General features: G+C 37.5%; 2 protein-coding genes across 3 annotated transcripts in view; one reads left to right on the top strand and one right to left on the bottom strand.

Annotated features, from left to right (window-relative positions):
- Zpbp (zona pellucida binding protein) overlaps positions 1-4856 on the top strand; it is a 180770-nt gene extending 175914 nt beyond the window's left edge. The window contains exon 8 of the mRNA XM_060365665.1: positions 1900-4856. Within this exon, the coding sequence (XP_060221648.1) occupies positions 1900-1994 (95 nt within the window). The 3' untranslated portion in view covers positions 1995-4856. The remainder of the gene's footprint in view (positions 1-1899) is intronic.
- A 6280-nt stretch (positions 4857-11136) lies between these two features.
- Vwc2 (von Willebrand factor C domain containing 2) overlaps positions 11137-25486 on the bottom strand; it is a 168395-nt gene continuing 154045 nt past the window's right edge. For both annotated transcript variants that reach the window (XM_060365663.1, XM_060365664.1), the window contains exon 4: positions 11137-19832. In XM_060365663.1, the coding sequence (XP_060221646.1) occupies positions 19681-19832 (152 nt within the window). In that variant the 3' untranslated portion in view covers positions 11137-19680. The remainder of the gene's footprint in view (positions 19833-25486) is intronic.

The raw sequence follows: 25486 nt of genomic DNA, 5'->3' as shown, positions 1-25486 counted from the left end.
TGTCTTAACTCCACTTAACAGAGCACAATGCTTTTGTGTGTACTGTACTAGAAAGAGTGCTATAGACCAGGAATCTATAGACAAGGAATCTGTGCTATTGTGCATTTTTGGATCTAATTTGAATTCTAAACTCATCAGAAGGCCATCAGTTTTACCTTGATACCACGTTTTTATGCCACTCTCAGTTCTGTTTATAACAATCAGTATGAAATATGTTGCAAACACTGTGTGTAGATTTCTTTTCTGCTTTCATAGTAATTTAAGAAGTTTCTGTATGTGTTCAACATAAACATATTTGTTCTTTAAGAAATATTAATACCTAATTTGAGAGAAAGGGTGCTTTTGATACAACATTGTATTTCATCATTGGAAGGTTAATATGTACTTTAAGTGTTTAAATAAATAAGTAAAATAAAAATGTAACTTTGTATAACCAATATTTTCCACATCGGAAACGTCCTTTCACCAATAAATTATCTAGTGTAACTGGAAGAACTCTAGAGTATAGTATGGAAAATGCTTTTTACAAATAAGCAGTTAAAATATTTCTTATATTTTGGAAAATACATCTCAAACATAAATGACACAAAATAAAATTGTATAGTATGTGGCAGATTTAAGTAGTCAATCTGAAAGAGTACTGAAAAGTTAAATGGCCTATGGTAACATCATCTACTATCATTCACCAATGCTTACAACAGGAAAAGTAAAAACTAGTTAATCAGAGACCTTAGCCGAATTAGCAGTTTTGGTGGATCATCTGACTTGCTTGTGCCAACTTGAGATGGATAAGGTCAGCACAGGCAGCTGCCCAGAGTCTAGCATTTGTCCTTGGATTAGCACTTGTTGAGTCCCTGCTTTTTTTCATGGTAGACTTCTGGCTTTCATTTTCATGTTAAGATGGTAAAGTTGTCTGTTACTGCTCTTTTGCTAACAAGAAAAGAGGAGCCTAGAGACTTGGTTGTTTTATCAATGGCATTTGAGTTGTTTCTTTCTACAAGTTTAAAGTCTTCTGCTGTGCAGTGACATCTGTAAGACTACTTGTAGTGACTTTGTCTACAAATTAGGAAGGATCAAACTGAGCTAAGGATTCCTCCCAAATCACACATTTATTAGGTGATACAGACAGAACTTGAAATGAAAAGATTTGAAATAAGTTACAGTCCTCTTGCAGCTCTTGGCCCTTTATTTACCTAAACCACAGTTGTGATGGACTATCTATAAACAAAGTTACTTTTGACCATGGTACTGACTTCTTATGGCTTCTTCTGTAACTTAAATGATCATTCAATCAGCCTTTAAACTCAACAGTATATGATCACCATTTTTTTTTGTCTTGTAACATCTATTTCTTTTATTTCCTCTCACCTGTTAATTCTTTTTTCTTTTATTTTTTAATATTAGTTACAGTTTATTAACTTTGTATCACTGCTGTATTATGTTCACTAAATTTATGTTAGGTGGTATTGATCTAAGCCACATTCATAATAATAAACATTTTATATGTATGGGGAATGTTGAGTAGTCATATTTAGATAAACAGGAACCATGATGGTTGCTAGCAGCTGAGAAAAATGCTCACCTGGAATAGTCATGCAGTTATACAAAATGAAAATGTGAGTACACTTAACACCACCAAAGGGAACACTTAAAATGGATAAAGTAGCAAATTATATCATGTATATTTTACTTAAATTAAAAATAAAGATCATTAGTCAGACATGATGCTTATAATTCCAATACTTGGAGAAGATCAGGAGTTTAAGGCCAACCTTGACTGTATAACTCTCTTAAAACAACAACAAAATTAAGATTATGTGTGACAACTTATCATAGCATTAAGTTAACTTACGTGACACTATGGGGAGTGTTATTCATTAATTTATGTTTTGTTCACAGTGATCTGCAGCCCTGGATCCTACAATCCCCGAGATGGAATTCATTGCCAGCAGTGCAACAGCAGCCTGGTGTATGGAGCGAAGGCATGCTCATAGACAGTGCCTTGTGTGGCCCAGTGGTTTATTAAACAGAAAAGTATATTTTTTGAAGTGCTAAAGTATAATAACTCACTATTATGCCAAAATTAAATAATCAGAATTTACAAAGATATGGTGTCCTCATTCAATCCAGTTCTATATGTATCATCTTTCTTGGTTAATGCTAGAGCTGCATTTGATACCAGATGACTCCTGTATCACTGAATTTTAAAATTGTTTCAAATGTTGTGTATTGTGTGATGGTAAAAGATTTTTTTTTAGGGATTTAAAATATACCTATTTTATCTTTACTACATATCACCTAGATTCAGGCCATTATATTCTTTTATAATAGCTTTATTTTAAACTTATAGAATTTTAGCTATTTGAGCTTGGCCTTTTACAGCTCAAAGCCAGTTTCAAAAATATGTCCTGAGTCTCTTTATTGCACTTGTTCATATAATACCTAGTCCTAGAAAAAAAAAAAAAACTGTGGGTTTTTAATATAGTAAGTGTGTTTGTCTTAAATGACCAGTTTACAGACTCTTAAGCCAGACATGGTAGCATAGGCCTGTAATCTTAATGCTTTAGCATTAAGGCAGTAAGATCAGGAATTCAAAGTCTAAGGACAGCCTGGAGTACATGCGATCCTGTCTCCAAGTCTCTTACATTACCTCCTTTACATTGGAGAATGGAGCGACCATTGAATTTTCTCAGCAGACTGAAGCAGTTTGTTTTCCTGATAGTAGTTTCAGGACAAAGAATTAATGTTTACCACAATTTTCAAATGAAAATTGAAAATTGCTGCACCAGTAGATGAATTCTGTTGCAGAAGGCCCTGCTGCTACCACTAAGACTTGTCTTCTTTTACATTGGGATGCCACATTTGAATATGAAGAGTTTCATAAATGTAAAGATTTAAATAGAGGAAAATTCACAAGTAACTTGGAGTCATTTTCTGAAGTCTCTGGTGATCACCTGGTTCATATTTGCTTTATCTTCTCTTTGAGACAATTGCCTAAATTCCTTTTGACATTTCCTGCCTCAAAACAACAGAGTCAAGGATGAAAAACGTAAACAGCTGGATGCCAACATCTTGGAGCAGAAGCTTGGCTAACAAGGAGCTATGCTTATTGCTTGTACAGACTAGGCTAGCTAGAAAATGTCCTATTTTATTCTCCTGTGGACAGGCACAGCCTCAGAGTCCTCACACAAATGCCAGAAGACATATAGCCTGTGCTTGTTCTTGTTTAGCCCTGGTGGTAGTTATCTTCTTTGTCTGGGCTTTCATCATCATCAAGAGATTGCTTCTTTATAAGCTTGTAGAGGTTTTTCAGATGTCTTCTTTTCTCTGGCAGGTAACATACAGAGCATTACACTGTTTGGTGAAATAGTGTTTTTCTCTAAGTAACTAACATATACATTCTGGATCTTCTAAGACCTAAGTCGTCTTCTCTAACACTTCCTGAAGTCACCCCAGTGTCTTAAGTAGATATTGGGGTTGATTCGATGTTTTTTTCAGTTGTCAGCCTAGGTTATCAGGGGTAGAGCTGTAACTGTGGTGGTAAGTCTGGAGAGCAGTGTCTTCCTTGGTGCACAGATGGTCTGGGGTAAGAGTAAAGTGTGTCTTTAGAGATACAGTTCAGAGTTAAGTTCCTAGTTTATACAGGTAGACTTTCCAACAAAACCTAACAAATGTTAGAGGTCAGAACAAGGTAAAATTAATCGGTTAGGCCAAGAGAGCAATCTTTAAGAAAGAGAAGGAGGACTTCCCTTATCAGTGGACTGGGGGAGGGACATGGAGGAGAAGAGGGGGGGACAGGCAGGATTGGGTGGGGCCTAGGAAGGGGGCTATAGCTGGGATATAAAGTGAATAAACTGCAATAAATTAAAAAATAAATTTAAAAAAGCTATACCACCAAAAAGGAGAGAGAAACAGAGACATTAATGGATTACTTTTCCTGTTTCATAAAGTAAAATGATCCATTTTTTTGATTCTATAACATCATAGTTGTTTTAGCCAATTGTGTTTGTGTTCAGCATTCAGTTATACTGGTATATTCCTAGTCATTGTAACCTTCATAGGATGTAGTTAGGTTTTTATACAAATTAAAGGCCTATGAGTGAAAATGTCAGTAACTAAAACAAGAATTACTGATATTCTGTTATAATGCCAGATAAGATGTGCAGTTGACTGTTGTTTAAAGTGATAGCAGCATGTGCCAAAAGCTGTGAGCTATCTCTAAAGGATATTGTCATGAAGCAAGTATCAGGGAGTTCTGCTTACATCAAAGTAATTTCTTCCTGTACAATATCTTTCCAATTATGTGATCTTATATTTTTAACAACACCTAAAGATATTTTTACCATCATTTAAGGGGAAAAGAATCATTCCATTTTTTTATTCACTGTATTTACATTAAATATGTAATATATGTTCATTTGGCAGTATGGAACTACAGATCCTTAAATTTGAATCAGTAATCTCATTTCCTGAAGATTCTAATAAGTAAATCAGAGATAGGAGAAACTGCGCTAAGTGCCACAGCAGATTTAGTAGTAAAATCACAAGTGCCCTATAAGAGAGGGTGAATAAACTGTTCTACTTCTACATGACAACTGACACCAAGCTAATAAATTGACTGTCACATTTTCAAATTGAATGAATTAATTCAAATTAACTATATTCTTAACTGTATTTGTTTGCATTATTATTATTTGTGGTTTTAGTTTTAAAACAAATGCACTAAAATGTTTGTCTCATGATTGTCTCATGTAATAGTATCCTGCGTGAGTTTTTGATGCCTTATGTTTACCAAAATTTAATCAATGATTTTAATTACTTTCAAATTTTTGGAAGCAATAAACTTAATTTGAAAAACTGCAGGAGTAGCCATGAGATAAGATGTTGTTATTAATCTTTCCAGCACTGGTTTCATTCTTCCCTCTTCTCAGCAGAATATCAGGTTTACCTACACAGAGCATGATCTTTCTAGAAGCTAGAGGAAGACTGTCCTGGGTTCCATGAGGTGAACCAGCCATAGGAGCTGGAGGAGCCTTATGTTGAGGACAGAGTAGAGATGTCAGAAGAACTGGGGCTCCGAAGATGACAAAAAATCATTGCCCTTAGTAATTGTGAACCCCAGACTCCTCTGCACTCTCTGTGTCTATGACATAAAAAAGTAATTGTGTATAAGCAAGATAGATTTTCTGTTACAGATAAAACCTAATTCTTTGGTTAAAGGACATCTATGCTGTTTCCAGTTTCTGGCTATTGTGAATAAAGCTGTTATGAACATAGTTTGGCAAGTTTCCTTGTAATATGATAGAGTATCTTTGGGTATATGCCCAGGAATGGTATAGGTTGGTCTTGAGGGAGATATAAGAAAATGCAGTACATTTATACAATGAAGTACCACTCAACTATTAAAAACAAAGATCATCATGCAATTTGCAGGCAAGTAGATGGAACTAGAAAAGAGTATCCTGAGTGAGGTAATCCAGACCCAAAAAGACATGCATGGTATGTACTCACTTACAATTGACTATTAGCCATAAAATACAGGATAACCATGCTACAGTCTACAGACCCAAAGAAGCCAAGGGGGGCCCACGGGACAATTTTGAATCTCCCTCAGAATAGGAAATAGAATAGACATATGAAGTGGATGGAGAGAGGACACTGGGTGCGAAAGGAAGTGAGGAAGCTAACTCGGGTGGGGATCAAGTGTGGGGAGAGCAGGGTTGGGGTGGTGTGCAACTGGGAGAAAGAACAGAAGAATAAATAATTTAAAAGCAAAAACAATCCCAGTTGATAAAGCACTAAGTATACTGGCTTGTAAAAAGAACATGAGGAGAGGAAGTTATCAAAGGGTTTTTGAACTCTGCTGACAACCATGTTAGCTTTTTGGTAAATTTCCATATTTACCATCATGAAACCCTTCTCTTAATATTACATGCTTTCCCAAGCTATTTGATTTACTGCATTCATGTAGGTTTAATGACTGTAGTATTTCACTTACTCTGGTAAATATATGATGTAACAGCTAAGTATTCTAGTTGTGGGATATTTCTCTTGCTTCTAAATTTTCAATTGAATGTATTACTATATTTACCTTCTTTCTGAGCCTTCTCTAGGATTTTTTAATCTAGTTTGTATCAAATACTCAGAACTGGTAGGCTTAGATATCTGATCTCGTGGACGAATCCCCAAATTATAGTGATACCCCAAAAAAGAGTAATTCTTTCACTGTATTCTCTTTGAATTTTTAAGATTATTTAATTTGATAGATGAAAACAATTCCCCAGACTTTGCTTTCTGAGTACTAGTGAGGTTGAGGTCTCCTCATATAAAAATGTTGTTGCCACGGCTGATTGTATTGGTTAACAAGTGCTTATTTAGTTTCTTTTCACCAATCTGATTTCATAGGATCTGAGGAAGCCAAATTAACATGCCTAGAATTTGACACAGCAGGTGAGCACTGAAGACTAAATCAGCTCTGACTTAGCACTCATGCACATTTCCCATAGCCTTTGAGTCTCTCTTAGATGGTGTACCCTGACTTCCACCACTTGAAGGGCCTCCTTGCTCCTGGATCTCTAGAGAAGCTTCAACAGTCCACTCACCAAAATGACCCACTGTGCCCAGCATTTGAGGGCATTTCTGCATGTAGCTTCAAATTATTCCACATTCAGTCTCACAAACCAGAACTAAAAATGGTCAGTTGTATCACAACAGCCTCATTTCTTGGTATCAGTATCCTGTATTAGTTACCTTCATTGCTCTGACGCAGTAGCTAACTAAGCAACTTAAGATGAGAGGGTTTATTTGGGGTCACAATTAGAGCCTAGAAACCATCATAACAAGGAAGTCATGATGACAAGAATGTAAGTTGGCTGGTCATATTGCATCTGTTGTCAGGAAGAGTGGGGTGAAAGCTGGTGTTTTGTTCAGTTTCTTCTCTTCATTCAGTCAGAGACCCCAGCCCATGAGATAGCACCATTTACATTCAGAGTGGATCTTAAGCCCAGGAAACACTCTCACAGAAACATCCTCATAGACATACACAGAGAAGTGTCTTCATGGTTAAATTGAAATCTGTCAGCTTGACAAAACTGTTTAACAGTTCTCACCTCTGAAATAAAGCAATTTACAAAACATTCTTCACCCAGCAATGGTGTTTTACCTGACACTGTATTTGGGAGGCAAGGCAGAAGGATAATGAGTTTGAGACTAGCCTAGATTAAGTAATTCTAGGCTAGCCTGGGCTACAGTGTGAATCATTTGTCTTAAAAAGTAAAAACACGGTCTTCAGATAATATTGTTATCCAGGCTTCCTTTTTTGTATCATTAATAATTGGAGAATAAATGCCCACTCAGATTCTTGGGTATTCTAGGATTCTTTAGCATATTGGAAGCAGACTGAACTCGAATCCTGTATAAAGCACAAAGTTTTAAGGAAAACAGTGCTAAACATGTCTGAATAACCTAGATACTGTCTTGGTAGACTCCTGATATGCTTAGTATTTGCTTCCAAAATAAACTGTTTGGGTGTTGACTTCATCAGCATCAAATATTCTGTCAGATCATTCTCATCAACAGTTACCCTCTAGCTATTCCTTAGAAGCTCTGAGAGCGTCAGTATTGGCAGGGGCAGCTTCACCTCTATCCCTGATGTTATGAAAACAATGCTGCTTCTTGCAGTGCTGGACTATCCATGGCTTGTGTAATGTTTCTGCATATTTAGGATCATCAGTACATTCACAAAGATGCTTGCCTTCCCTTGCTATTAGGTCGTCCTCTTCCTGTCCTTTGATTCATCTTTTTAATCCCTAAGCCTGATGGCTGATTAGTCATCTGAGAGGTACAAGTGAAAGACAAAACTTTGATAGTGTCCTTCAGGTCTCAAGTCTTAACACAGGTACCATATCTCCACCTTTCTTTGTTGTGCCAAGTTGAGAAAAATTAATAGTCAAGGAAAGTGTGGGAAGAAAGTCACACTCTATTCAGGAAGTGTTATATATTTTCCATTAGGAAGTGCTCCCATGTTCTTTCTGTCTGTGGACTCTAATGCCAGCCTCCTCTCTATTCCTCAGATATTTGGAATTGTGTCTTAATTTTCAACATATAATGAGGTTTTTTTTTTCATTCTTCTTGTAGAGTTGGAGTTTAGTCAAACCGTCAAAAGGTTTATTATCTGTGTGCTGTCAGTTCTTTAAAATGAACCTTTATTTGTGACTCAGTGTATATTCAGCACTTGTAAATTTTCCACATGTGCTAATGAAGTATGAGCATACTGTGATTTTTTCATGAAGAGTTGCATGTGTATTAAGTCAGATTCCCATATCTCGATCCTTTATATATTATGGTTATCTGTATATGAAACTATCCTGTATGGCAATAGTTGTCCTATAAACATCCAATGGTGATTTATGCCTTGTTGATATCCTTATTTTTTTTAAAGAAGTAATTGAGATAAAGATGCTTCAATCAAATGAAAACCAAAAGACTTTTACACCAGTAGAAATTCATTAAAAGCAATACCAAGATTATTCTTTCAGAAGAAGAAAGCATTTGCCTTGTAAGTAGAAGGAATAAATTTTATCAAAATGACAAATGTGCTCCTATTTAAAAAAAAAACAAACAAACATAGTAGGTCTGGCAAGATGGCTTAGGGGCTAAAGGTGCCTATTGCCAAGTCTAAGACCTGAGTTCAGTCAAGGGAAACCCACATGGTAGTAATAATTTCTGATTTCTACAAGCTCTCCTCCCTCCTCCACACATGTATATTGCACCATAAAAAATAAATAGAAAACAAAACAAAATGAAAAATAGTTGGGGCTGGAAAGATTTCTCAGTGGTTATTACTTAGCACTTACTGTTCTTATAGGACCCGGGTTCAATTTCCAGCACCCACCTGGTAGCTCACAACCGCCTGTAACTACAGTACCTGAGCATCTGATGCTCCCTTCCACATTTGAGAGTGCTAGTCATACACATAGTATATAGGCAGATATGCATGTAACACACACACATATATAAAGAAAAATAAAAAATAAAAATAAGTTTTAAAAAATCCTCAAAATAGACAAAAAGACTAGACGTATGGAGGAGGTAAATAGAGATGACTACTATGACTTTCTTACCAATAAATATTAATTTTAAGACACTCTTAGCTGTCAGCAGCCCTGTCTGGGTGTGTAATTTTGCATCAGTCTTCTTTTCCTTTCATGCACTGAAGATACTTAGCTGCCTTTAGAATTCCATGGTTTCTCTTTGATCACCTGCTCCTGATGGGGGAGCAGCCTTACCAGGCCACAGAGGAAGACCATGCATCCACTCCTGATAAGACCTGATAAGCTAGGAGAGGAGGGAAGGGGAGGAGGACCTCCCCTATCAGTGGACTTGGGGAGAGGCATGGGAGGAGATGAGGGATGGAAGGTGAGATTGGGAGGGCCTGAGGGAGGGGGCTATAGCAGGGATACAAAATGAATAATTTATAAAAGAATAAATAAATTTAAAAAAGAATTCCATGGTTTCTTTTGATATAAGCTGCTGGTATTATTTAACTTTTATAAACCTGTTTCTTCTGGAAATTTTTAGAATTTTCAACGTACTTTTTTTCTGGTTCAAAGACTGTCAGGCATTATGCCTGCTCCTGCCCTGCTGTTCTGCTTCCTGTACTAACTGCACGTGTGATACACACTGCTTTCAGCTGTCTTCAGATTCACCACTCTCTTAAGCTCTGAACAATATGCTGTCAAACTGCTTCAGTGAAATCATTAATTTCAGTCAATTTTCAAAACACATATTAGATTATTTTAAGTTTTGCTAGGTAGTTTATATTTCTAATCTGCTGGTGAAATTTCCAGTATTGCCCTGTAGCTGTATTTTATTTTATATTCCAGGTCTGATTATCCTAAGGAGATCCTGTGACTTTCTTCCCATTGTTCTTTATTTATGATCCTTGGTACATATTGACTTGTGTACCCTTTTATCTTTGATAACATGTAAGATGTCCTTCAAAAATGCATGAAGTCAAATTCAGACAATGGGGTCTCCTTAGAAGAGTCTAAGCCATTGTGGGGCTATTGTGACCCACACATTCTGTAATGACATTTCCATTGGAAACCCAGTGATTCAGAGGTAGACTATTGAGGGGAGGCCTGGTCGAGCTTCAGTTTACTTGTGCACGATGCAGCTCATGAGGCCACACACTGAAATATGGGGAAGTCAGTCAAGAATCATCTTTTCTGTACCATGACCACACTCTGAAACTTTTATCCCATGTAATATCAAAATGTATTTTTTAGCCTATCAGCAAACAACTCCAAGCGTGAATCATTCTTATGCAAAACCACAGAGAATGCCAGGCTTCACATTCTGGTCTCTTGGACTGATAACTTTTCCTGTGCTTTCAATTTTCCAGTTACTTTGACAATTCTATATAGATTTATTGCTAGTTCTATATAGATTTTCTAATTGCCCTCTGCAGGATGATTACTCTAAATTACTTAGTCTTCCAATTCAGGTATGTGAAGTTATTTATTTTCAAAAATGATAGTAAATATAAATATATGTATATATATATATATATATATATATATATACCATATATAGATAGATAGAGAGAGAGGGAGAGGAGAAAGAAAGAGAGTGATCAAGTCTCAAACTTGATATAGCTCAGACTGGCCTCAAACTCTCTATATAGCTAAGGTTGGCCTTGAATTCTTTATCCTCCTTCTTACTTTCTGAATACTGGTATTATAGGCAGACACCATTAGATCAGACTCTGGTCATTTATAATTAAAAGTGTTTAACATGTTGTCAAAATCCATAGCAGAAATATGATTAAATAAACATCCTGTTTGTTTTAAAGATCAACTTACTGTTAGTGCCTACTTCTGGATATGTGGTTTAATGTCCATAACATTTCCCTTCAAAAGTGACAAAGTAAAAACCCATCACTACAGTCAATATCATCAGACACACTTATATTGTAGATCCTTGTCAATATTCTATTTAAATATGGAGTAAAAGTGTGATGTGTATCTGAGGCAACACTGAGGAGTGTATTTAAATATTTTGTAGCATTAATGATATTTGAGGCATCTGGGGTATTCTAATAGTACTTTTTATTGACATCATTTCAAGTATTTTAACAGATTGAAAAACATTTTGAAAGTGACTACCTCAAAGTGCAAAATGCAGTTTAATAAATATTTTATTTTGTAAATCAGTTTATAACACACATGCTCATCCAACAACATATACAAAGTAGGTCGGATACTATCAGTTTGGCTCCATGTAAAGTTATGGTAATACAAAAACATTTTTCTGGCAAACACAAAACATGAATGGATTAAAAAATAAGATATTATGTAAATCATTTACTTTCACTGACTTAGAATCTCTAAAACTTTAAAATCTCAGTTTCCTCATATTTTTTCACTTACATAGCTAATGAGAACTTAGTTATAACTTGTGCTCTATACTGCCATCTATCTCACTTTGTGTTGGAAATATTCATTCATTTAATGCTCTCAGGAGCTGATGTGCTCATCCCATTTTGCAGATAAACACTGAGTTACAAAGAGGTAGGTAATGTGCACTTGGTTAGCTGAGTGATAGACTCCACTCAGACTAGCAGTCAAGGCGACAAGAGACATTATGAAGAATCTTCTAGCAGTGGTCCAGCCCTGTTTCCAGAGATGTTGATTCTGTAAATGTGGTCCAAGGCCAAGGAAGACAAAATCATGTATCGCCTTCTAAGTCCAGTCTGTTCACTGAGTCCTGACTCCATCCAGCCAAGCAGGCTTTCTTTTTATTTTCCAAAGGGGCTCATTATATATTAACAGTTTTGAGTTTTGTAAGTTTAAAGGCTTTTTTAAACACCTCATCATGTGTAGTATTCTAAAATTTAACATCTCCATTCTCAAAGTAACCACTCACTTTGCTTTTCCTCATATATTTATCACTTCAATTATATTTATTCTTTAGTGTACAAAAAAGCCAATTGTATATTTTAAAGACATTTCTTCTTGTTTAAACAGAAATCCAATTCTGTTTCTGATTTAATGGTTATATACACATATGTGTAAATTTTTAAATATACTAATTGTCTTTAGTTAACATGTAACCTACAAAAAGATACATAAAGATAATATTTTCATATCAACCACTTTTCTTGAAACCATACCTATTACAAAGCAGGAATGGATTCCTTGGTCAGAAATAAAAAAGATAAGTGGGCATGGTTTAATGGACATGGAGGGTCCAGCCCAGTCTAGTCACCTCCAATATTGGTGTCATTCTTTTAATTGGGAAGAGTTTGTTATTTTTTGTTGTTGTTGTTTGCTTACCAACAGACTTAAAATCACAAACCTGTCAATGTGTAACATAGACTGGCTGCTTTTGCAATGAGCTTAATCTAATCTAAACTTTCAGAAGACTGAGTGAAAAGAAAGTAAGCAAGACAGTAAATAGGCACTTAATTTTCCTAAGCCATTGCTACTATATGATGTTCACTTCTGGAGTTCTCCTCAAGCTACTGTATATAACAAAGTAGCTAAAACATTGTTTTCAAATGAAAAACCCGATTGTGAGGTACTGACCTGAATGTGAAAGCTAAGAATGACATGGAGCAGAGTCAGTTATTCTCACTGACTTAAGGCCTTCAGGGAGTGTGCTGGAGTAGGCGGTCTGTGGAGCCAGGGATTACACACCCAGGCTGGATTCAGAACGCAGAGTGCGCTCTTACCTGTGGAATGAAATAAGACTGTCCAAGGCTAGCAGCTGCTCCAAGTAGGAGGAAAGCTGGACGAAGGTTGCTCTAACTCCTTACCCAGATATGCCCTATGATGACTGTAGGTTTTCTGGGCTTTGGAACCAAACAGATTTGACTTCAATGATTTACTGAAACTTGATGTTTTCTCACGGCACAGTTGTTGATACCAGTTGCTGGAATTTAAAGTTTGAAAATGTATTTTCCACAGATTGTCAGCTAACAAGTGACAATTTTCTTCATTAGCTCTAAAATGCTAATTCATGTCCGTTAAGATTTGAGTATGAAATGTCCCTCACAGGCTCACATGTTGACTACTTTTCAGCATAAACTCGTGTGTTGAGTGCTTCCTAGAAGTGTTTTGGGAGTTGATGAATACTTTAAGAGGAGAGGCTTAAAGGAATAAGCAGGTTCCTAGGGGTGTGCTGGTGGCCATTATACCTTGTTTCTGGCTACTTCTTTTCATTGCTTCCCACTGCCAGATGAAAGCCTGCCCAACCAGAACTTCTTCAGCCACCATGATGCATTGCTTAACAACATAGAGCCAAGCAACCATGAGATAAAATATCTAAAACCATAAGCTAAAATAAATATTTTATCTTTTACATTGCTTGTGTCAGGTATCTTGCCATAGCAGGAAAAATAACTCACCAGTACAGAAAGAGTCATAATATTTGTTCATAAACGCAATATAAAAATTATAAACAAAGCATAAAAATCTTCCAATGTTTGAAAATCTATTTTAATAAGATATTTAGATACAGGTTAATTAGAAATTAAAGTGGCGAGTAGAAAGGGATAGCTATTAACACTTTTGGGAGGAGCTACTCTTAACGGCCAAGGGTCAGGACTGTACAGTTGAGTTGAAAGCCCAGTATGCTGTTCATTCACTGTACTTCTTGGGAGTAGGATGAAAGAGCATTTTGGACATTGCTGTCTCACATATAGAGATCATTGTCTAAACATGAAAAATAAGACATTGTGTCACATGTTCTGGTATAAAACAAACTTGGATTTCTGCCCAGGCATTTACTAGGTTGAATCTTTAGACATTTTCGCAACTTCCTGACTGTCCAGAGTGGGGACAGTACCAGCCACATTAAATAAGATAATTGAAATAACCTGATAGACAAGTAAAAATAGAATTGCACTTAGCTTATAATGTAAAACAATCAATAGAATAGGGAAATGAACATTCTCATAGATATATCTAGAAAGAAACTGAAATGTAAATTCTAGAAATTGAAGAATAGTGAGTAAAATACCATTAAATATTAAATAAAATTGGTAAATGTTTCTACTTCCTGAAAATTGAATTGTAACCAAAGTGGGAGATATTTATACTTTTTAGTTAATAAGTTACAACAATTTAATAAATGACTTCAGGTAAATTTGTTGATTGTCTTTGATATCACTACATCTGTATTGAGAGTTTTATGTCCTTGTTACAGAATCATGGATATGTATTTCATGCATTATAAATTGCCAACAGGCCAAACACTTGGAGCTCATCTTCATTTAAGTTTTCATGTTACTGAATCTTGAGTGAACATTCTCACCCTGATTGACAATATCGTGTAGAAGTCAATGGAATTTATTCAGTTAATAATTAGACATTTAAAGTTAGGTTTTTTCACATTCCATGTTTTTATGCTAAAGCAAAAACAGCAAATGCTTTACAAATGAGAGTGAAGTTTGACACTGGTGAAATATTGACAGCCGTCACTTTTATACACTTTTCCAGCAGGCTTGGAGCTTCTGGATCTCTGTGTACAGCGTTGACTGATTTAACATCAGTTCTGTAGAAGCTGACCTCAGCGCTCAGTCACAGAAACATGAAGATATGCAGAAATACTCAAGATGCTAAAGTCTAGGATATGAAACTTTTATTCCAAAAATTGCTATAAACAAGGAAATACCAAAAGTGTAAACTTGATTGCGTTTATTAGTTCTTCAGTATTAGAACTTTTACATCAAAGCAATTTATCCTGACCTGAATCAGAACTGACCATTGATTGTCACATCCATCCTCAACCATTACAGCAATGAGGGGTCTGATCTGTGGGAGGTCATGGTCTATGTCCTGGCTGTGTGAAATGTGCTATGAATCTGTAAAAAACCAAAATGAAACAATAGGGAAGGCATACAACGGGGGCTTTTGTTTGATGCACTGTTTGAGCCACTGTTTGATAGGCAAGTGTAGCAGACTGTATGTGATTCAGTAAACCAAACTTAACATTTAATAGGTCATGCTTGAGGAAGGGAATGCCTCATAATGTGGATTAGAGATATTTAGAAATGAGAGGAAACATGAAATTAATCATTAGCTATGAACAAACTTCTTCAATACTAGAAAAAGTGGGGCTTTCTGCATGAGAAGCAGTTTCTTTTTCATTGTGGTACATCCCAGTCATTATATATTTACCTGTTTAGTGCTTCTGGAGCACACTTCCATGCAACCACCTACGTTCTTGGCTTATGACATAATTTTTAAAGTAGGTGCTAAAATGACACCAAATTAGTGTTGTAATAGATTCAGAATGGCAGTCTAATTAAGGGATACAGAATCCTTCTCAAAAGTCATGATACTTGAGTTGACAATTGAGAAGTGACTTCTGCTCCAACATACACATAAGAATGCAATGTTAGATTCAGCTATTGCCCAGAGTACAGTGCATGCAGCAGCGTTCATTTTTCACAAACTCCTGCAGGTGTCCGGCTGAGACTCCGAGTCTCCCGCTAAGACCCTCCAGGTTCCAGGATCTGTCACCTGGGCACTGAGTTTACATCAAATGGGGTATTGGTGGCCACATACCCTGTTTCCCACCTATTTCCCTGCCTCCGGCATGGGACTCAGAGCCTGGGTGGAGACTTGTGCCCTGACACACCCCTCCCCAAAAAAGTATAAGAAGAGACTCTCACTTCTGCTTGGATTCTGATTTTCTTTCTTCAGAATGCCTGCTGTGTTGTCTGCCTCTGGTGTTGGACACTGAACTTTCTTCCAACGCCCTATCATGCTGTTCCCAACTGTCTGCCTGTCCGCAGCCTTCATGACTTTCCTAGTAAATTTTTTGTTCCTAGCAATCCATCTCAATGTCCCATTGAACCCCAATCTGAGGCTTCTCAGTACTGAAAATTTTAGAACAGTTTAGAGATGGGTCTGAATGCCTAGTAGCTGCTGCCGACAGAGGGCTGTGTCCTCCCATAGCCCCAGGATGCCTTTATAGACAAGTGCTCTGAAAGGGCTTGGCTGTTCTGTGCAGTTAGGATCTTCCAGTCACCCAAATGAAAACAAGATCCATGTTTAGAAAGCAAAAACCTCATACAGAAGAAGCCGGCTTTGCATGAAGAGATGATGGAATTTGGTTTCTCTTATCTCCCAAGACAGGGAGAACTGGAATGTGATAAACAGATACCGTAAAGATTATTCATTCCAGAATAAGTGACTGTGCCAAGCATTTTCAGACACTGCTTCTGAGGAAAAGTGTGTGGAGTAGGTCCACCAGGAACCCCAGGGCACAGGAGATACCACCAAAGAGGAGAGGCTGTTAGGAGTCATACTCTATATACTTTTGGTACTGCCCAGGGTGTAGATGAAATGATATGTAACATTACCCTACCTTCTTGTTTTAGAGAAAAAGTCACTGTAAGAAAGCTAAAAGTATCTGTTGCCTATTGAAACAACAGATTGTTAGCATTTGTTAAATAATTCTTTGTTTATAATTTTCTGTATAGTCTATATTTAAAATAACATGTTGTTTTCAACAATACTTGTTTTAAGTTGTACATTTGTATGCTTTAAATAATATGAACATTAAACATTTTATTGTTTAAAATCAAACCAAAGAATAGGAAATCTCTGAATTTTTTGACATTAAAAATGTTTTAGACTCATACAATGCTAAGGAAGTAAGGAGGTGCTTAAGCATAATACAGTAAACTTTAAAATATATGAGAATTAATCTCTTGGTATACTTTATCAAACCAAGCAGATAATGATATTGTGAATATTAAAATATTAATAAGGTAATATAATTGCTGCATGACGACATCCTGAGGTATGCGAGCTCCCTGTAGGCAGACACTCTGGCATCTGTACCTTTACAGCATAGCAGCGAGCCCCTCACAGGGTCCCAGTGCACCTGATGACTGTTGCCTTCAGAAATACCATTCCTGACCCTCCCTGAAAAGTATGGGGGAAACATTGAAGAATGAACCCCAAAAGGAAAGGACCTACTTTTCTAAGATTGCATTCTTTCTGGAGCTCCTCTATGGCTCACATAAACAGCTCATATTTTCATACCTAAATATAGGTTGGAAGTTCATGTAACTCATTTGTAAGCACAACTTCCCTTTTAGCTTGATTAAGTCGCTAATAACTATGAAATCCTTGTAGAATGAGCCTATAAGAATTTTAGAGCATTGTGGCATTTAAAAGACAAGTACATTTGAATTATGAGGCTTGTACAGTGCAGCTAACGTTCTCTACCTTATGTTGCATTGTTGAATACTTTAGCAAAGATTTCTGTGCAGATGGGGAAAAAGAAAATGTATATATATTAAACAGCTTGATAGACCTGAAAGTCTAAATGATATGCAAGAGGAACAGTTTCGTAATGATGATGATGTTTCATTACTTAGGCTATGCAACGCAGAAAACCTGGGTTCTTCCATGTTTGTCTTATGTATGATGTGGCTTATTCTAATGCAGTCACAGTCACTGTGTTCCAGCTCCCAGAATTCTGCCTGAGGCCGTGTGGGACCCACTGGCTTCCATTAAGAAAGTCATTCCCCACACAACATTGTGCTCACTTTCTCTGAGGAAGAATGAAATTTGTTCATTCATTGTTCATTCATAAATGCTAAATTCTCATAGCATTTATGATTTGTTCCACTGCAATAATTTGAGAGCCAATTTTCCAGTCGGTAGTGATCCCATTGCCAATGGAAACAAGAAAACTGGGCTCCATACACGGGAGCTGTAACTCACCATGTCTCGTGGAGAGAAGAGGCAAGTTTTATGTAATTATAACTAGCTTAGTAACCCATGTATTTTAGGAGGATGGGGTCATTTTTTGGCAAGATGGTAACCTTATATGACCGTTGTCTCAAGAAAATCTATCATTGAATAATGAAGGGAAAGATGACACCTAACAGTCTTTCATACTAAGATTTAAGTTTTGGAAAGCTGAAAACAGGTACCTGAGAGTAACTAGCCAATAATACCCCTGAGTATTTTCATGAAGTTGATGTACATGCTAGTCTACCTGACCCAAGATAGTCTCCAAAATCAAGATAAAATATAGGCATATGCAAATCTGTAGTAATTTTTGTATTTATTAAGGTATATAATGATTCAAATTTTCAGTGATGAAAAATGCATCGATTTTCATTTACTGTCATTTATTAGTAAATAACTGAAGTTCTGGCAGGGCTTTGGGGATATACGTTGTGCTCTTTTTAGTAAATTTTTATAGAAGTCTTCATTTTCTAGCCTCTAATTTTGTGTATAGTACAGTTATATAGTGTAATTGTGTAGTCCTGTTATGCTATAGAAAAAAAAGCTCATGAAGAAAACAAACCAGCCTCATTTCCTTTTGTCTTTACAAGATTTTTTAAAGCAGGTATTTAATTTTAAAAAATTAGAAAAATAAATGTAGGGAAATATTCTTAAAGGTTACAAATAGTTACATTAGTTTTGTTTACATATATTAAGACCCTGACTGCCTCTCGCCCTAGTGAACCAAGTGTTGATGTGGTTCACAGAAAGGGAACTGTTCCCCAGTCACTGTGGGTGAATCAGCAACACTTAGCAGAAGCTTTATTCATCCACATTCAAATCAGGATAAGTTGGATCATATATGACTGCAGGCCTTCATTTTCACTTTTCTCAACATAATTGGACAAAGAATAACTTCCTCATGCTGCTCTTGATGCAAGGTAGATTTATCATGTCTCTGTTATTGAGGATAGATACCTATGTCAAAAGCAGTATGAGTACACTGAGCTAAGGCCTGAGATGTCTATACCTTACTTTATATTTCAGGCATAAGCTTGTTCCAAATTTGACTTCTCTTAACTATTCTCCAATGAATCCAAAATACTCCTCCACTCTCTCGCTCCTCTCACAGTATTTTTTTTTTTAAACAACACCCCCAGCTTCATGGACACCAACACAGATATCCCAACCTTCCTCTTCCTCATGCTTAAAAGAATAGGTACCTTGAATGAAAAGAAAATGCTTGTGTTTATTTGGGGACTACTATGAGACCTGATAAAGTATATGTTAGCAATCTGGATACCTAAATTTTGCAAATGACCAAGAATGAACTGATATAAGAAATGAGTTATTAAAATAAGAAAACCTATTTTTGTGAATTAGATTTTGCTCTGAGGGGAAACATTAAATACATAGCATTAGTTAAATAGCATTTGAACAGGATTTTGATGTAAAACAGTCATTATTCTCTGTAATCCTTTAATGGACTACCCCAGTCCACGTGCAGGTGTAAGAGATTCCTGGTACCACCAGCGCCCCCTTGTGATGGAATGAGCTAACAAAGATATGCCGTAACACAGTGAGGACGGTTGACAACAGCATTTTTAATATATAAGACTCTAATAGAGGGATTATAGAAACACATTTAATATATAATAGTGAACTTTAGTGTACTTACTGTGAAAATAGCACATTTATTTAGAGAAGGAGTTTATGCCCAAAGTTCTTATTGATGTTTTGAAATACATCCATTTCTGTCTCTTGCTGTAATTGTTACCAAGAAAAACAAAAAGTAACAACCATTTTCCTTGACTTCTTAATCCAAAGTCTTCTCTTTTTGATTGAAATTTCTCAGAGTCATCTAGAATGTCACATTAGTAAAATATTCTAGAAAAACATGAGAGTTTTTGTATTGTGAAGTCTACATTTGCCTGCATTCATGTCTCGTGCACATGGCTTGCCGTTCAATTCTCCACGTACCCTCCTCATAAGTACAGTGACATATGGTGCATTCGTCAGTCTTCACTTCTCTACCAGCTGGGATGACAGCAGTTTCTGCAAAACAGTTTGGGCCTGAAACGTAGAAAAAGAGGTTTAACACTATTGTGTGCATAAATGTATAGTGTATATAATTAGATAAATAGTCCTGCAGTGTGTCTCATTCACCCTCTTATGAAGGACAGTTAGAATAACCCATGGCTAGAAATAATGAACACCAACTTTTTTTTCTGAAATAAAACCAGTATTACTTAAAATTTTAGGACTAAAGCATTACTATTTTCATAAGTATACAATTTCATATATAGGCTTTATTAGAAGCTAAGTCTGTAATCATTAGATATAACTAATGTTAATTGTTTAAAAAGCACAATCAACCTGTAGCTTTGGAAAACAAGACTTACTCTCCATGACAGTTTTTGCAGAGAGAACTTAGACAAGAAAACAGGTATTGCACAACTTTCCCAAATGCATTAAAAAATCAGGTGTCATAATTACCAGTATTTCTGTTCAACTGCTGGCTGCAGGCCCCAACCCCATAGTGAATGATTCCTAAAGTGTAGGGGCCAAAGAAGTAAGTTCAGATGTAACTATGCTTATCCAGAGACCACAGTTAGAGCAACACCCCTGGTCCTGAACAAGGATATGTCTTTCATAGTCCTTAAGAATGAAGAATAGCAGTAGTCCTTGTTAGTAACACCGTGTAAACGCTTGCCAGCACAAAAGTGTCACTTCAGTACCTCACTTCAGGTGTACATTCCAGGGCATGAAAAGTGAATAGGAAGAATATTTCAAGTGTGGGTTGCAACTAATGCTGTTCTAAAAGATTACTTGATTGGTCCTGAGAGAAGAGACTTCTAGCGAAGGTCCTCTGGGCCCTGTTTCTGAAGTGCATACTGTCTTCAGCAAAAAATATTTACCTTCTACCTCTTGGGGGCAACCAAAGGCAATAGCAAACCAGAATCAACCAACTGTCCCTCTCTGTGAACCACAACAATGACTAAGATGACACTATAATCCTAGAGGTACAACACTGGCAGACACATTGGTGGTAACCAGTAGCTCTCTAATTGGACTTAAGGCCCATTCAACAAGAGGGAAATCATGCCTGGTAGTGGAAACCTAGCCAGCTATCCAGTGCTAGTGAAGTTACAGATCTTAAAATAGACCTTACAACTGCCACTTTACTAAATCAGAACACTCCCTAACTATATTCTAAATATTGTCCTTATACCCACAGATGAGTGTAGGCCTTATCTCTCATCCAGGAAACTTATCTTTGCAATAGATGGAGATTATTACAGAAAAACACAACCAATCAAAATGCACAATTGTGGAGCACAGTCCTAACTGATGAATCAACAATACAACCTCTGCACCTAAGTTTCATGGATCATTGTAGAAGAGGGGACATAAAGCTTGTAAGATCCAGAGGGCCAGGGAGTTTGCCTTGATATTATGTCTTCTAGGAATGTCAGAAGCTACATCCATGAAACCTTGCTAACATGACTGCCTAAACATGATCTGAACAAAGGCAATATGACTAGGCATACTAATTTGGAAAGGGAAATTCTTTTTTTAATTGTTATTGTTATATTAATTACAGTTTATTCACTTTGTATCCCAGCTGTAGCCCCCTCCCTCATTCCTTCCCAATGCCACCGTCTTTTCCTCCCTCATCTCCTCCCATGCCCCTCCCAAAGTCCAATGATAGGGAAGGTCCTACTCTCCCCCCACTTTTTTTTAAAAAATATTTATTTATAAGGTATACAATAGTCTACATACATGCCAGAAGAGGGTGCCAGATCTCATTATAGACAGTTGTGAGCTGGGAATTGAACTTAGGACCTCTGTAAGAGCAACCAGTGCTCTTAAAAACTCTGAGCCATCTCTTCAGCCCCGGAACGGGAAATTCTTAGGCGGTTCAACCTTAGACAGAGAACTACAGGCAACCTTTGACAGAGAAATTGTGAGAGAAGGAGAATCATCTTCCCCAAGAAGAGCACACCAATTATTTATTCAATCCCAAAAGGTCAGCCCTGAAAACATATATAGGTAACATTATACAGACTAAGCAGGTTGCTCTTAAGCATGTAGGAACACACATGTAACAAAAATTCTTAAAGGCCATGAATTTGAAAGAGAGCAAGAGGTCAGTACATGGGAGAGCTTGAAGGGAGTACAGGAAAAGGAAAAAGGCATCTTATAACCCAAAAATTATTTTAAAATTATCTTTAAATAATTACTTGGGCCAGAGATGGCTTTGCACATAAAAGTGCTTGTGACAAGAGCCTGCTGACCTAAGTTAGATTTCCCCAACCTGTGGAAAAAGTGACATGCATGTGCGCTCTCTCTCTCTCTCTCACACACACACTCATTTTTATTATTACTTATTTTGTGACAAATATGCCTAAACTGTGCAACCTACATATACCTTCCACAGCTGAAATATCAGATGCTATTGGAACCTAAATAAAGCCTTCCAACATTGAAAAGCAATTCTCCAGAAATCTCACTCCTCAGATTTCTTTGCTTCTAAAGTCTTTGAGCACATCACCCCAAACACAAACGTTTAGTGACAATGTGTGAGAACACCAAAGACAGGAAAAGCAGTCAGTTAAAATTTAAAAATTAATCTAACAGGTGGCTGTAATAGACATTGTTCCTTCTGAGGAAACAAGCTGCACTTCTCTGATGGCTGTTTTTTCTGAGTGTTGTATTTTGGGTGGGCACAAACATGCACACACATCCACATGCTCATATGCATATGTAAACACATGTGGCCACTTCTCTGTCCTTTGCTTTTTACTTCTTATCTTCTGTTTAGATTCTAGTTCTGCTCTTGATCACTTCTCTTCTTTTCTCCCACTCCTTCCTTTCTTCCCCTTCTTATTCATCCTCTTCCTGCTGGGATGATGGTCAAATTATAGATTCTGCTTTATTGTCTTTCTTGAGCTCCAATCTTATATTTCGAGGAGCCTGATAGCAAATGAGCTTGCCTCAGACTCACATCTACTGACTTTCCTTTAAGGACACTCATGTATCTGTTTTGCTAAACTTAGACTTTAAATCTAAGAGTTTTCTGCATCCCTTACCACTGCTCAAATATCCTAGCCCTTTCTACATATAGCCTGTCCATGCCTGTCAGATGAAAGCCAAGGGGGCTACAGGGCCATGTTTGAACCTACCTCAGAAAAGCTCGCTACCTGGTCACAGTGCATCCTGTTTGCCTGATACACCATGAAGTTACATTAGTTTCAAACTGCCTTTGGCATCATTCCTTATTTCTGTTTATCATCTAGCTTTGCAGAATTTAATTTAAGGATATGATCTGCTTCTATTCATCCTAGCAGTGTGATTTGCATAGAAGGCATACTACAATTGCTCTCAATGCCTTATCCTGAGAGACTCACTCAGAGGACTCATCCTCAAAGAAATGTGGTACTTCTCTTTAATATGTGGTCTTAGACTAAATAATTCAATTGCCTTGTGCCAAGGTAGCCTCATCTACAGAAAGGAGAAAATAATATGCTATGGAGTCTCATTATGTGCTGTGCATTCCTCTTAGTTATGCTGAAAATGTCCTTGCCTAAATTGTTCTTTCTGCTTCAGTGTTACTCTAAGTCCTTCTTGGGCTATTATTATTAACAGTTTCCTTTTTATTTTTATGTCACTCTTAGGTTCTGGATTTTTATTTTATAGTGCTTTTTTAAAGTAAGTGTAACTTTATTCTTTGCAATGGTCAAAATTTGGCTGGTGGGTTGCCTGAACCTCAGCTGCTTTTTAAGTAATTTCTCATTTATCTTCCTATTGTAAAACTTTTAAAGAAAAGAGTAAGGAAATTATTTCTTTATTCTTCCTTCACAAAATGTCTGTTTTTCTTTTCATTTTACTTAAAATCTTACTGGTGATTCCATATCAGAACCCAGAAATGGTCTTGTTCTTTGTGATCTCATTGGGTGCATTCATTACTGTGTGTTCAGTATCTACTCTTCTAATGGGCACTGAAATTGTTTCCCCTGAAAATGTGCAATGTATTTACACCTGCAGTGTGTTTTAATCTTATGATTCAGATGAGGAAAAAAAAGCAACAGAAATAATTGGGAACTTACTAGTGAAAAGAATATTATTGAGAAAAGCATGTTTCTACATGTAGACATACAGTTAGACTAGTACCATTTTTTTTTTCTATTGTATGGTTTGGGCTTCTTTGTTAAAAATCAAGTATCCGTAAGTGCATGGGCTTATTTTTGGGTCTTCAATTTGATTCCATTGATCCACCAGTCTGTTTCTATGCCAGTACATGTCAGAATCTGGAAACAGCCTAGATATCCCTCAACTGATGATTGGATACAGAAATTGTGATACATTTATACAATGGAATATTACTCAGCAATTAAAAACAGGGAAGTCATGAAATTTGCAGGCAAATTGATGGAACTAGAGAAGTTCATCCTGAGTGAGGTAACCTAGAACCACAAAGACACACATGGTATATAATCACTTATAAGTGGATATTAGGGGGCCAAGATGGCAGAGCCAGGAGAACACTGCATATGAGGAGCAGGACAACATTTTCCATACAGTGACCAAGAGACTGAACTCTGGGCCCTAAAACAGCAATCATGTTTCCCAGGTGAGAGGAAACCCCCACGGCATGGGAATCAGTCTGGTCTACGCTCAGGTCACCCAGCCAGAACCCAGAAGAGATCCCGGGTCACACAGGCACTAGGTCGCTGGACCAGAGCCAAATGCCTGCGTGCCCTGATCGCCTTCCTAGGCTCAATGGTGGGCACAAAAACCACCAGAGACTGGGAGTCCCAGTCGCGAGAAAAACCCACAGGGAAGGAAAGTAGTGGGACTGGCCACGGGTCCCCCAGTCTTTACCTGGAAAAGGTTTCACAGACTGCCGGGTACAAGCTGCCATCACTGAACTGGCTTCCCGCCGCCAGCACAGAGAGGGGCTGCACGCCAGGCTCTCTAGCACAGACAGAGCTGTGCACCCTAGTGCAACAGAGTCCGGGAGTTCCTGTCGGGAGAGGCCGCACAGGGAAGGAAGGAAACTTGGGACACCCAGGCTTTACCTGGGAAAAGTCTCTCACAGACCAGCGGTAATGAGCCCCATCACAGAACTGGCCCCGAGCTGGAAGCACAAAGAGTAGTTAGGCAGCCAGCTCCTGCAGACTAGCAGGCAGGCTCATGTGCCACCAGCCCAGAGACCTGCTTTGTACCAACTATTCCTCACAGACAGAACTGTGTGCCCCAGGACACCAGAGACTTGGAGTCACTGTCTAGAGAAATCCTCACAGGGAATTAACCAAAGGGGACGGACTTAGACCACCCAGTATATCCCTGGAAAAGGTCCCACAGACTGGCTCAAACCAGGGACCTGTTGTGCTCCAGATAGCCTGCTGTTACCAGGAGAGCAGTACTCACCAGCCACAGATTACTGCTTGGGTACTGGGGCACAGAGCCCCAACCTCAGACCTACAAAAGCCTGAGATCCCCGAGATCAACCCCAGATACTGCTCCAAGGGGCAACCAGTCATCCCTAACAAAACCGACCAAACCAGGGGACACACAGGTTACAGCAGCAGATCACTAAATTCACAGCAAGAAACTGGGCAGCTGTCTTCAGGACTTCTCCTGGTGAGAGGAGAACCCTCTCAACTAATAAGGACCACAGTTATCATTCAGGTCTCTACGCCTGAGGTAAGCAGCGGCAACTC

This window comes from Meriones unguiculatus, chromosome 12 (assembly GCF_030254825.1).
Source record: "Meriones unguiculatus strain TT.TT164.6M chromosome 12, Bangor_MerUng_6.1, whole genome shotgun sequence".
NCBI lineage: Eukaryota > Metazoa > Chordata > Mammalia > Rodentia > Muridae > Meriones > Meriones unguiculatus.
Note: the sequence above shows the minus strand (reverse complement) of the source record. Positions and strands in the feature narration are given on the sequence as shown.